The sequence below is a fragment of the Sparus aurata genome, chromosome 7 (assembly GCF_900880675.1).
Source record: "Sparus aurata chromosome 7, fSpaAur1.1, whole genome shotgun sequence".
Lineage (NCBI taxonomy): Eukaryota > Metazoa > Chordata > Actinopteri > Spariformes > Sparidae > Sparus > Sparus aurata.
This window is the reverse complement of record NC_044193.1, coordinates 7,762,314-7,776,373: the sequence shown is the minus strand read 5'-3', so window position 1 is coordinate 7,776,373 and position 14,060 is coordinate 7,762,314. Positions and strand designations below refer to the sequence as shown.

Sequence of the window (14,060 nt, the reverse complement as noted above, 5' to 3'; positions counted from 1 at the left end):
AGGATTGCAGCCTTCTCACTAACTTGAATCCACCATCTTTTCCCTCCACCTCCATACATAAAAAGTCAAGACATAAACATGTAATGTAAATGTTATATGGCATTTATTGTAGAAATGTCAATATAGCTTACGGAACATACAAATCTGAAAGTAGTGGTGGTTTGTTCCACTGGCAAGGTCCCTCTAGTGGTCGGCAGAAGAATCCTGGAAATGTTTTTTGACAATGAAATGATATCATTTAAAAACATACAGTATAATACTGCCAACATACTGCAGGAGTTCCAACTAAAATGTACTTAAAAGAAGCTTTGTCTTTCTTATTTTGCCATACATCATCTGTGATTAGTCACCAGCCAAACCCAAATTGTGATGTTAAGATAGCAAGCAGGAGTAAAATAAAAAGTTCAAACAACAACACAACAAACATGGCTTTCAAATGGATACTATCAGGGAGAGAGAAGTGCAGAGCAGAGCTATTTTGAGAAGCCTTGCTGAAATTAAAGTTGACAACAGTGAATCATGTTCAGGTGCTGGAGGCTGCTGAAGAGTCCATAAGACCGGCTAAGATTACCTGAAAACAAATCACAACAGTAGAGTCAGCTGAGGAGAGAAGGCCTGCGCTACGTCGGTCAAAACGGTGGTAATAAGAGAGGCTGATATTATATAAGGTGGTACACAACTTAAAAAGTTTAAGAATAAAAGTCCTAGAATAATCAATAAAAACAAAATAGATTAAACAAGATTCTTTAGGAAAGTTCCAAAAGAGTTCTAAGTGTTGAGAGTCGACAACAGAAGCTGTGATCAAATTGAGCAACACTGAGTGACGTGAGGCTCTGCAGTGGTGATGCAGAGAGTCGAGGCTCCAGCAGGATCATGGGTAGTGAGAGCTGAGCGCTCAGCTGGCTCGGCCTTGGACTTGGCAGCAGATGGTCTCCCTCTCAGTCAGGCGTCAGCTGTTCACATGAGCACAGGTCAGACTCAGAGCCTCACCGGGAGCTCACGGAGGGATCCACACAGTCACACCGAGTCCTGACAAACTCCTGACAGCTTGCTTACTGGAAGTTGACAAACTACAACTGAAGAAACTTTTTTTGTTTTTCTGTTCAAGCTCACTTTTGGAAGAAATAAAATGCCTAATTCCAGGTAGGACTCAGCAACATTATTCCTGTCTTTCATGCTTTCATTTGTCAGAGATGTGTTGTCGTTATTGTGTTTACATTCTGTGAGGAAAATCTTCTATCTTGTAGATGCAGATAGAGCCACTTATTGCAGAAGCTGAAATGACATTTTTCATGAAGTGGGATTTCACGTAAACATATCAAACTAATAAAAAAGTGAGTTACTCCAGCAGCCTTTCATCCTCTACAGAGCTTTAACTTTTATGTTACCTGTTAGAAAGTGCAAGTGTCTCTGTGTTTTACACTCACGGTTACGAGAGGACTTGAGCAGACAGGAGGATCACTCACCTGCCAAAGCTCCCCTAATTCCATTTGCTGACTGCAGGATCGGCCTGAACGGCTTATAAGGTCCTCACAGTAATACACACTGTTGTTAGACAGCTGTACTCTGAGCCAACGGACGACGAGCGTGTAAACACGGCTCATGTGTTTGAGGTGGATTTTCAGCCTCCGTGAGTTTAAAGAATAAACTATCTATATTGATTTATGTCATTCTATAAGAGATTCAAAGCTTTCGCCAGTGGTGGAAAGTAACTGAATACATTAAGTACGTATTTGTACTGAACAACTGAATACTTTACTGAGAAACCTCCATTTTAATGCCACGTTGTTCCTCTCACCTGCAACAACTCAGAGGCAAATATTCTACTTTGGACTTTAGTTACAAGTTACTTTTCAGATTCAGGTCAATAATTCAACATTATATTGGCAGATAAATCATAATAATTATTATTATTTTTCTTAAAATAAGAGACAAGCTACCCAGCAGTGTATGAAGTACTTGAGTACTGTATTTTTGGTATTTTAACAATACTTTTATGCAAATACTTTGATAAGAAAAATTCTATGGAGGACTTTAAAGTATTTCTTCACTGTGGTAGCGATACTTTACTTGTGTAAAATATCTGCGTCCACCTCTTTACTGTCTCTAGAATATCTTGTGTTCATGTTGAGCTGTTTGTTTTCGCTCTATCGTTCAGTAAACAGAGTACCCAAACGCACGCTGAGAACAATAAGCCTCTATGACGATGGCACTAAGCCACCAGGTCATTTCCTCATCTGCATCCTGCACTTGAACAAAAGAACCAGGACGGAGGGACGTTTAACTCAGAGGGGGATCCCCTGCTTCCTTCTCTGGTTCCTGAACAGAAAATGTGCACATGAGAAAGAGGGAAAGGGCCACATCCTCACATATATCCACTTAAATAACGACAACTGACAGCATGGCGACATCTCAAATGGAACAGGAGTGTGCTATTGAGGGATTACCTCCCACGGTTGATTAACAGCTCTCAGGGTAGCAGCCAGGAAAAGATGTTTGCCATGAATGTGGAAAACACTCTCCTCTTTTTGCAGGTGCAAAACAGGAAACGGTTCAGCACAAGTTCTTCGCTCAGGAGCTTCCTCTTTGCCTGGACGGAACATGCACGGCCTTACAGTCGCCCTTCTTCTATGAATGAAGCGGACTCGCATCCAGACCAGCTGCAGGACAATAGAAGTAATAATCCTCCAAGATGGCCGTTACCTCACTCTTTGTAACTGAGGAGACAGGAGTTGGCTTAGCTGAGGTGGACATGTGCACGTTCGAGATTAATATCAAGTATGAACTCATCCCAACTATTGTCTGCTCTGCGTGCTTCTTGTTCGGCCTCATCTACAGCTTTTTCGGTACGTATGACCGACTGACACCAGTACTGATGTTAACTGTGAATGTACACAAAATATAGAGGCAAAGACAACAGTCTGTGTTCTCACACTGTAAATGTTTAATTAGCTCACCTGATGGCTTAAACCCTCAGAGGCAGGTGTCTAGAAGCTGCCAGGGGTTTAGGGTGGATGAGCTCAAAGCTGCGGGAGGGCAGATGGGAAGTCCTGCGTCTGAATTTGACAAAGGCAGCATTAATGCCACCTGTTGCACTGTCTGACGCCTCAGTTGTTTCAACGACAGAAGTTCAAGTGAGATCTTAGAGCTGCGTGTTGGGGAAGATCTACCCCCAAAAAGAGCTCAACGTTTTCTGCCTGTCTCTGTTTTCACTGGGAAAATATTTGGACACAAATCCAACAAACACAAACTGCGCGTGGGATTATGGGAAACGTGTCCTATGGACCTAAAAACGTGACTTTATGTAAACACACGCGCTGCCAAAGTCTGCTCTCCCAGCAGCTCTCACACAGTGTGAGCATTACCATTGCCTGTACGGAATTTTATGAATGTAAATTATTAATCAGTGGAGGAGAAGCAGAGGTCTCAGGGTCGCAGACAGAGTCGTGTTCTCCTGTGAAATTTTCTATCCTGACCGGACAGATGACGAGAGAGTGAGCTCTGAGCTGATGTTTCACAGAAAGAATTTGAATGACAGATGCTGGAGCTGGACGGGAAGAGTGAAACAAATTTACTTATAAGTTATAGTCCAGAATTTTGTGACCCATCAGCTTCTGCAGGCTCCTCCTGGCAGCGCTGTTAAAGATCCAGTGAAACAAGTGAAAGTCTCGATGTGTTCAGCTGTTCATTTATCGTATTATCAGAATTTTTTTACAGTTTTTTAGAAAAAACACTTAAAACATCATAAAAATTGCAAAGTTTTAGCTAGATTAACTTTAGTTAAAGTATTTAATTGTTAAAAAACAATGAAATGCTTCATTAGCATTTATTAACCACTTTCAAAGTATTGCAAACAGTACTTGCAAATTTATACAAGACAACACAATGATTTTAATTGTTCTTCACTCCACAAATTTTGTTTTATTTCAAGACCCCAAACAACTGTCATGCTTAAGTACGTTTTTATTCCACTTTTCAGGATACCGCTGCTTCAAGATGGTCATGTTCTTCTCTGGCTTCATGTTCAGCTCAGCCGCCGTGCTCCTGGTGTACCACAATGAGCCTATGTTGGACATCAAGCTGGGGACGGAGACAAAGGCAGGGATCGGCCTGGGCGTTGGGGTGCTCTGCGGGCTGATGACCATGCTGGTGTCCACTTTGGGACTCCTCCTGAGCGGCCTCCAGCTGGGGATCTTGCTCTGCCTCGCCATCCTGGTGGTTATTGGACAGTTCCACAGCCTTACTCCGGTGTGGGTGCCTCTCAGCGCCGTCATGGCTGCCAGCATCGTCTCCGCTGTATTCACACTTCAGTGGCAGAAACTGTTCACCATCATCTACACATCTGTGTTCGGAGCGACCACCGTGATGCTCTGTGTGGATTACCTGCTGGGGACCTTTATGCTGCCGGATCAGGTGTATGACATGCTTTGCCAAGTTGCCCCACGTCAACTCTGCTGGTTTAACTGGGCGATCACTGGGATATGGCCTGTTATGAGCCTGATAGGTGTGCTGGTGCAGTGGAGGTTTACTGCCAGAGGATTCTCACACACAGAAGGTACATTTTTAATTTAGTCTACTGATGCATTCAAACTCAGTCTGTGCTCATGTTAAATACGCCCCCCTGAGCTCAAAACCTCCGTCTGTGATGGTATATACTCATTATTTCCTGTATTTTTGTTCTCCCCTTGGGGCTTCCCAGCAGCACACAAAAAACATAAGAAACATGGCAAGAAGCTCAGATACAGAGAGCCGAGGAGAAGACCTCAGTCACACCGTCGACGCAGGCCTCCACCACTGAAACGTTACGCTGGGGACGTCCTGGCACCGGTCAGTACCTGAGATTATAATATCGTTCTAATCCTGCGAGTTTGTCACATTAAAGTCTGTTTACAGGACTTTAGGAGCTTTACTGTATGTGTGAAAAAAAGAAGCATTAACACTTTTGTGGCTCCAGACGAAGCTGCATGTAGTCTGATGAATTGCCTCCCATTGCATTGTGGGTAATGTAGGAACCACATTTTGAATAGGGAGAAGAATGTGTCGTATGGAAAGAAGATATCTCTCATTCTGCTGAGTCAATTTTGATCATTTGTTTATAAATGGTATGCTATTAATCAGTATCACAGGCAGTGATGAAATGTATGTAAGTACATGTACTCGGGTACTATACTAAGTAGAATTTTAAGGCATTTAAGGATTTCCATTTCCTGCTTCTTTATACTTCCAATCTGCTACATTTTAGAGGCAAATATTGTACTTTTGCTCCTCTACATTTAATTTGAAAACTTCAGTTACTGGTTACTTAGCAGATGACATGCTGCATCAGAGCCAAAAATAGTATACAGTATATACATACATGTAAATATAAGTATAATTTCCTTTTAATTTTACCTTTAATAGTTAAGTACATTTAATATTAGACACGTAAAATGTTTAATCAATTACAATTTGTATGGGTGACTTTCATGATATCTTTAATTTAACTTACCCACAATGCAACCTAGCCACTGAGTGAGATCCCTGGAGAAAATTCTGTAGATATGCAGTAGTACTCCCCGAGACCTGTAAACACACTGTATAATGTCAATTTGGTGGAGTTACTTATACTTTAATGTTTAATTTCCTCTGATTGTATGAGTAACATGTGATGTACATGTAGGATCTTTCAGGTTGATAGTCAGTGACCATAACAATGTGTCCTCTTCCTGTTTTTCCTCTCAGAGTTATCTCCAGAGCCTTAAGGAGCGCCAGATGGAGACGGGCTCGTCCACCAGCAGCGTCAGCACCAACACACACACTCTAATTGACTTTGACTTTGAGACGGGCTCCATGGTGCCTCTGACTGCTGCCTCCCCTGTCTTTACAGTTTGAAGGACCACACGGCGTCCAATATCTGCTATACTGATAATTAAGCATTCCTTTGAAATGTTTTTCTTCCACAAAAACAACTCAACCGTCTCAACTGCCGGCGTGAAACCGCTTTGACCGACTGTGTCAGATAATCATCAGCATGCACACAGCGTGATATGAAATGCTTGGAGATCGTTCTCTGAAAGACGACAGCACAGAATAACTCAGCGTACACACTCATCAGACTGACGATCATCGCGTCCTTGGAAGAGTTTATCTCACAGGCGCTTTGTTCTTCGGCAGAGCTGTTTTGTTTCACTTGCAACTTATTCTCCAAATCCTGTGAACAATGTGTATAGATCAGTCTGGGTTGTAATTCTTTTGAGGTTCAGTTATAGCAGTTATAAACAATGAATTCATACCAACATGTGCAACTAGATTATGGATATACAGCAGAAGAATGGGAAATGTTGGACAATGGAACAATAAACCACTGATTTAACAGGCATAACGTGTTGATAGTGCAGTGTTTTTTGAGTATTGTCTTACATCGACGGTCTTTTAAATGATGAGTTCACCCCAAAAAAATTCAGGTCAGTCATTATCTGCTCGCCGTCATGCAGATGCAAAAGTTTCGTAGTCTACAAAACATTTCTGGAGCTTCACAACATTCTCCTAAACAACTAAAGTAGATGGGGACTTGTTTAAAAATGTGAAAACAACATATGAAAGAAAAATATTTAATGTCTCCATACTGCTTGTCTGATGTGATCCAAGTCTCCTGAAGCCAAGAGATCCCAACCTGCTATGAAAAGACATTATTTACGCCCTCAACAAAAGTATGTAAAAAGCACCAAAAGACCTGCCACAGTGGATAAATGCTAAAAACACTGTGCAGTAGAGATGAGATGAGTCATAGAGTCCGTAAACTGACTCAGTAATGGCAGTAATACTCATCTACAGGCTGCTAACAGGAGCCATCAAGCTGTTGGTCATAACAAACCAACAAAGGAACTAATTAAAGGTGAATATTAAATTCAACATCTCATCTTCACCTCACAGTAAGAGACAAACATCCTTATAAGGCCAAATGCTGCATGCTGCTGTTTGAGTTGGATAGAAAAAAAAAGTCAAAAGGGTCCATGTTGGCTACTCATTTATTGATTTATTTAATTTGTTTATTTAAAAATAATTGCAAATTAGTCAGAGTTAGCCAAACATTCATCTGTTGTCCCGGCCTCACCGCTGAAAGTGAAGCCTTTAAAATAAGAAAAAAAAATAATACATTATCTAAAACAGCTGATATAGACAACATAATAAATATGTACAAAATAGTACAGTACACATTTACCAATACATATTCACGCAATATATCACATGCCAGTTATCTACCATCAATACTTCATAAGTAAGTCTAAAACAACACATGCAGAGAAAGAAAATAAAGGAAGACATGACGATGGTGGCAGAGACGACAGCTAGCGTCCGAAGACCCTCCCTCATTGGATAAACATGTTTTAATTAACACATCCCACGTCAAAATGTTGTGTTTATTTAAAGGTACAATATGTAAAGATTTCCATTTAAAACATTCAAGAATTAACATCAACAGAATATGAAGGAGTTATGACTTAATGTCAAAGACTATGCAGTATGTTGCAGAGATATCTACTAAAGTTAGCATGCTAACCAGCTAGCCCGGCCTGTCCTGTCGTAATATCACTCTGAGCTCCCAGTCTGGAGCACTAGCTGCACAGCTAACTGAGCTAACTAGCTAATGACAACTGCTACCCTTAGCAGACGTGAGCAGTAACTGTGGCGATGTGCTGCCAGTTCTTAAATACTGCACCTTTAAGATCCGACAGCTACGAAACCCTTCAAGAATACGTTCCAATAATAATAAAAGGCGTGATTGTTTGAGCATGTTCAACAAAACCATCCGAAGAGTGAGGCAATCAAATACAGTCTGAACAGGAGAGGAGGTCTAATTTCCCTAAATGAAAGTGAAAGCACATCACAGGTGTAAAACACGCTGTTTTGTCACAGAAGGAAAAGCGAAGATGAGAATATTTTTCTTTTGACAGTCAGAACGTCTGCAGAGAAAAAAAAAACCCTGTTGTTGGAATACAGTTTATGCGGTTGTGACATAAATAACAACATCAAATCTTATAAAATCACACACCACAAAGTTTGCCTTATCACAGCGTGCGTGTGTTAAAAGCTACTTTTTCAGTAATAATTGTATTGACACAAAAAAAAAATCACATCATGCAAATATTTATTCTGTTGACTCCACAAAATAATAATGCTTAGTAACTCACATATGAGATTTATACATGATTGGAACATTGTTTAGTTTGGATCTGAATAAATAAGCATCTCTCACTGCTACTACACTGATTCGCTGCAGGATCAGGTTTGTGTTGAGTCCCTGGTGGCCTCTGCTGGCTCAGTCGTCACAGTGCATCCAGTGTTTCAGAGGATAGGCCTTCTCCACTGCCTGGTGCTGCTGGTTTACACGCCAGTACTGAGTGCCTTTAAAGAAGTACATATGACCGTTTGTCCACGTCAGCGCCGCATCAGTACCACTGGGTAACCCGTCGATGAGTTTTTCTGTCGGTTTGGGATACGAACTGAAGTCTGTCGGGCCGATCTCGTCCCACTGCCAGTATCCAGAGCCCTAAAACAAAGAGTAGATTATTTACTGGAAAATGAAAAAGATATTCAACAATCATGCACAAGGAGATTTGATATCTTGTGCTTACTTTGAAAAAGATCAGCTTTTTGTTCTTGCTGAAGTACAGAGCTGAATCAATGTTAGCAGGGATATTGTTCAAGCGCCTGGGGAAGCCATGGTCAAGTTTGAAGTTGGTGTACCTCCATACTTTGTCGTCTGTGAAAGAAAATATAAAGAAAGATAAAATGTTAAATCCCTGCCAGCACTGTACATCATACCCTCGTGAGAATTTTGGCAACTATGAAATGAATCCACCTTTCAGAAAATAGGACTTGCCAGTCCGCTGAGAGTGAACAGCTGCACTGAGGCTCCCTGGCAGCTCCCTCCATAGTGCTGAGATCAGGACGGGTGTGTTGTAGCCATTACTGGACACCGTCCACACATACTGACCGCTGAACACATACGTCTTACGCAAAGGACCTGCAGAGACACAATGCGGGGGGGAAACATGGCTGTGTGTAGATAAATCTTAAATCATGTTTTAATTGATTGAGAGCATCAGAGTCTCTTTACCCAACATTACTGCATCCGGAGTGGCTTTGCAAGGATCTGGAACGGCTCCTCCTGGCACTAACGGCCCTGGGTTTCTGGATGGAGGAGTCGCTGGCTTCCCTGAAAAGGCACAAAACTGCTCATTCACAGCTAACACTTGTTCTCATGTTTGATAACGTTTGTACTGATAATCCTATCCATATGCTTCCAAGACTCATGTATCCCAAGAGCTGCAAATAGTCAATGTTCTCCAGTAAGTGTAAAGATATTGTGTGGAAATATGACTTATAATAAAAGTGGTAGAAGTGAAAGTCTCCCATATGAGTAGTAGTAGTCCCTGATCTGACATTACCGTATAAAGCCTGGATCCCTCGTATGTCGTCTTCATGCAGCTTGAAGTCAGAGCGGTATCCGTTGTACACAGGTCCCATCAGTGCGCTGTAGTACTGTGAGTGGCCGAGGCCGAGGGCATGGCCAATCTCATGGGCCGCAACGATCCTCAGGTTGGAGCCGGAGGATTTCCCTTCTGTCCACTTTTCATCCATGTCGAAGTGCACAATGCCAGACTCAGGGGCGTCAGCGTGGGCTAAAACATGACCTGAACATAAAACCAGAACTCTGAGCAAACACTTCAGCCCAGCGAAGATAAAATGTCGGCAGTTTACATTTCTGCAAACCCTTGATATGTTCAAATTAGAATATGTATATACATTTGTACAATACTTGTCAAATCACAGTCATGTCACATGTTTATTACCTGACCATCATATGCGCAGGTGGGTGTGATGGTGGTGGAGTTACAGGTGAGAGGCTCTGAAGCCAATGACTGCAGCTCAAGACTGCATTTTAACATTGGTTGGCATGACACCACTGGATATTTTTAAAAAAAAACCTCGGGACATTTCCCTGTTTGTGGTTTTGTCACAAGTTTGTGGCAACAAAATTTGATATTTTGATGTGTTTGTGACGACCAAAACAGTTTTTCTAAACCAAAACATGCTTGTTTCCTAACCCTCACCAGGTGGTTTGGAGCCTAAACCAAACCAGAACATAAGCAAAGCGTTGCTACAACATGAAATGGACAATGTAATCATGGCAAGATAAATAAGATGTAAAGTTGTAACATATCCATGATTTGCAGAAACATCGCCAACATTTATTAGGGATTGGATTGCAGCTTTCATCAAAAGTCATTCAGGAAAGACACATTTTTAAATATTTTTTAAAAATTTGCTGTTCCCACCTCGCCCATCAAACGGCACTGGACACGTCCTGTCCTTTCTGTGGAAGGAGATCTTGATGTCAGCTCTTCCTTGCTGAAGCTCCGTGAACCTCAGAGGTGACACGTCACTCCAGTACTTAAATGCACTCTGAATGGCGGATCGGGTCTTTCCCAGACCCAAGTCAGGGGTGTAGTTATAGATGCGGTAGGTCAGCATCTTCTTGCGCCAGTAACCTGTTAAATTAAGGAACAATTAAGTGACTTTTTAAAAATGATTTTTACATAGCGATAGCGAAGTGACAATCAGAATGTATCATATGAATAAAGTCACCCACCCATGACTCGATATTTGAGGGATTTGTCATTAAAAGGGTCTTCCACGCCACAGCGAGGTTTGTTCATCATCGCCAGAGTGGCTGAATCTAGTTTTCCTGATATCTGCAGGTTTGTTGCTTTCTGAAAAATTCTGACAAACAAACAGAACATGACACATGACTTTATTTCAAACAACACGTACACTTAGGGTCAAGGTAAAAACAGAGAGAAACATGTTAAGCTAACTTTCGATTTGCTAAAATTAGTGAAATCTGCTCACCTGAGGCCTTCAGCTATCTCCTCTGGTTGATGGTTTTGGCCTTTACTGTCCAGAGGGATGTGGAGGTAGCCATACTGCCTTAAATACGCCTGGAGAAACAGCACTCATTTTAATAGTGGTGGAAGAAGAAGAAGTATACTGTCATTTACTTAAAGGAGAAGTTCACCCAAAATTCAGTAATAAAAAGTAGAGTGAAGTTTGGTAGTCCACCGCATTTCTGGAGCTTCACAGCAAGACAAAATTGCGTCACCCCATCTGAAGATCTGAAGAGGCCGAACAAATTCAGCTGCAAGTCAATAGTGTAAATAATGTCTTTTTAAAAAATTGGGATCTTTGGCTTCCTGGAGACTTTGATTACCCCAGATGAGCTGTATGGAGCCAAATACTGCATGTTTTTTATGTTTTAAAACAAGTTCCCATTTAGTTCAGTTGTTTAGGAGAATGCTGTTGAAAATGTTTTGTGGACTACAAAATTTCACCTGACTTTCCAAAATCAAGATGACGATTTTTGTGTGGAAGTCAAAATACCAATAAAACACTTTAACACTTAAAATGCACAAAGTCATTCGTTAATCAATCATATACTAATGAGTAAAAGCACATTAATATTTATTCTTATCAACAAAAAAAAGTATTTGCAGGATAAAAGTTAAAGTAAAAGGGACTCCGGTCTTTATTAATGAATATCTAAATGTTGTAATTGGCTGAGATGGAGCTTGTTGTAATGCTGTATAATGTTGGGTAGTTAAATCCACAGAGTTGCATCTTATTTCATGGAATAATTGTGTGTTTTTTTTGTAAAAGCTTAATTTGTGAAGTAACTACTCACTTCAAAAGAAACCAAAGCCTCAACACTGTCCTTGAATTTGTTTTCCAAGAAAAAACCCTTTGTATAACCCTAATTGTTTTGTTTTGTTTTGTTTTCTACCAAAAATCATCCTGAGAGTTTTGTTCCCTTTTACAAACCAACATTTTTTTTTTTTCCTGCAGGCTCATTTTGATTTACGATCTGACATTTAACACACCACAGCTACTAAATTTGATTCTAATATTCCATCACAATCAGTGTCGTTTGGCAGCTTTAAACTGTGGAACACTGTGTTCGCGCTCCAACAAGACTCAAAATTACGGATATTGTTTAAGTTTCTGCTTCCAAGAAACACGTCAGAATTCAAGGTTTTTTAGTTTTGCAGATCCGTGAGATTAACTTCTCAGCATCTCCACATTCCTGCGCTTTCTTACCACAGCCTCTGTAAACTCCTCGCTGCTCTGGGCGACAGTTGAAGCTGTTGTCAGAAAAACAAGAAGCATCAGTAACTCCAGCCTGTGCTCCATTTTCTTGTTTGGGTTGTTTTCCATCTTTCTGGAAATTAGAAAAATGTTCCCAAATGGATCTGACACAGCAAGTTGACCCTTTGCAACCGATGATCAAGTTCTGGATCTCTCTCTAAGCGATGCTGAAGACTGGAGCTCCTCCATCTACATCCATCCTCTGTGCTCTGGTCCCTGTTGGTTCCCTGTCCTTTTGTTTGGAGGTTCAGTTTTTATACCACCAAGTGTCTGTTCAGGAACTGCCTCAAAGCCACACAATAAACCTTTGTGGATGACAAAAGACAAAACATGTTTAAGACACCAACAGCACGATCACGCCTTCTTACACCATCATTCAGAACAGCTTGTCTCCTAGCGTTTAAGAATAACTTCCGAGTAACGATGTTTACGTCAAAGGAAGCAAATAAATGCATTATTAGCTCTGTTAAATCAAAACTGACCGTGGGAATCTTCGGCCCACCACCTAATAAAGGTGCTGGCTTTAAAAACTAATGTAGCTGTGGTGGGAAGAAGCCTACTCCCTTCATATTTAATAAAGCCGGGTACACTGAAGATTTTTCCAGAGGAGGTTAATTAAGGTATGACAGATGTGCCAGACACACAGCTGGTGATGCTCATTCATGATTTATATGCAGCATGTGAAACAATATTCCACATTAATCCCAACATTCCTTCACTTCAGACTTTCAGCCCCACGAAGAAAACAACTAACCACACTTCCTCCACGAGACAACAGCTAATTACACTGCTCACAATGTAGGAGCTCATCCAGGCAAAAAAACAATGACGCCCCCATGTAACCAGTGCTGCAAATCGTCCCCTGAATAGAGACAGAGAACGCCCCCTTCTCTGCTGCAACGCTGTGGAATAAAGCTCGTAAAGAAATGAGCGGGCAGATGGGGAACAGACTCGGCTCATACGTGTCTTAAATAACCAGAGTTAATACGTTTAACCACAGGTTCAGTTGTGATGGCAGGACACCAGACAGTCCCTGATCAGCAGTGGGCATCTTTGATCTGGAAGCTAAAAATGGGCGCTCCTGCCCTGAGTTCTTCCTCTCAGGCGTAGCAAAAAAAAATCCTTCCTTCTTTTACCAACTTAATAACTGATTGTGATGGATTGGTTGCTTGAGTAGAACAAAACCTGAGGCTGTTAACCAACATGGTAACACTTTAACACAATGACATGATCTATAAAACATTTATCAAGTAACTGTTTGTTGTGAAGCTGCAACTGATGTTTATAAAACTTTAAAAACTTCATCCAGCTGACATTACTTTAGGCAGTCATTACAAAGTCGCAGCTGATGTTTATAAACCTTGAACCTTTACGGTTGAATAAATGTAAATTACATAGGTTAGTAGTTTAATTAACTATACATTTAACATGTATCTAATGATGGTTATTATAAAGTGCTGCCTTTAAATAAAGTAAAAATAAGAAATATCAGTGCTAAAATACGCTTGATTTATTTGACGTGCTGTTGACAGAGAAACAGGAGTTTGTTCGGATGTAAATTCAAACAAATTGCAGATAGTGTTGAGCCAGAACCAGACAGATTTTTAGGAAATTAAAAAAAAAAAGCTTTTATTTGTGCTTTTTATTTAAACTGTGGCATTTTAATGATATCAGACAATGTACATAGTGTTCAAGGTCCTGCTAAACATAAAAACAGTAAATGTGGCAAGTAATTCAGTGAAGTCTTGTTCACCAAATGCAAAAAAACTGCACACTTTAATTATTACACTGCACGGCTATACTGTAGTATGGAGAATGAAAAGTAATCAGGACATAAGATTTGAGATTAAAGATGAAGTACGCAGCTTTTGTCT

At 40.8% G+C, this 14,060-nt stretch overlaps 2 protein-coding genes across 3 annotated transcripts; one reads left to right on the top strand and one right to left on the bottom strand.

The window, feature by feature from the left end:
- Window positions 1-904: 904 nt before the first annotated feature.
- LOC115584550 (transmembrane protein 198-like) lies at window positions 905-6,358 on the top strand. Of its 2 annotated transcripts, none has more exons than XM_030422039.1 (5): window positions 905-1,143; window positions 2,535-2,846; window positions 3,980-4,555; window positions 4,703-4,827; window positions 5,722-6,358. In XM_030422039.1, exons 2-5 carry the CDS (start codon window positions 2,693-2,695, stop codon window positions 5,869-5,871), a joined length of 1,005 nt encoding a protein of 334 aa, XP_030277899.1. In that variant the 5' UTR covers window positions 905-1,143; window positions 2,535-2,692; the 3' UTR covers window positions 5,872-6,358. The 2 variants fall into 2 exon arrangements, with proteins under 2 accessions (XP_030277899.1, XP_030277898.1); XM_030422038.1 differs by having other exon boundaries at window positions 4,700-4,827.
- A 635-nt stretch (window positions 6,359-6,993) lies between these two features.
- On the bottom strand, window positions 6,994-13,271 carry LOC115584638 (matrix metalloproteinase-19-like). Its single transcript, XM_030422189.1, has 10 exons — window positions 12,941-13,271; window positions 12,139-12,491; window positions 10,897-10,985; window positions 10,637-10,767; window positions 10,323-10,535; window positions 9,432-9,677; window positions 9,101-9,199; window positions 8,843-9,007; window positions 8,616-8,743; window positions 6,994-8,530 (listed from the first exon to the last, which is right to left on the bottom strand). Exons 2-10 carry the CDS (start codon window positions 12,253-12,255, stop codon window positions 8,300-8,302), a joined length of 1,419 nt encoding a protein of 472 aa, XP_030278049.1. The 5' UTR covers window positions 12,256-12,491; window positions 12,941-13,271; the 3' UTR covers window positions 6,994-8,299.
- Window positions 13,272-14,060: the final 789 nt, after the last annotated feature.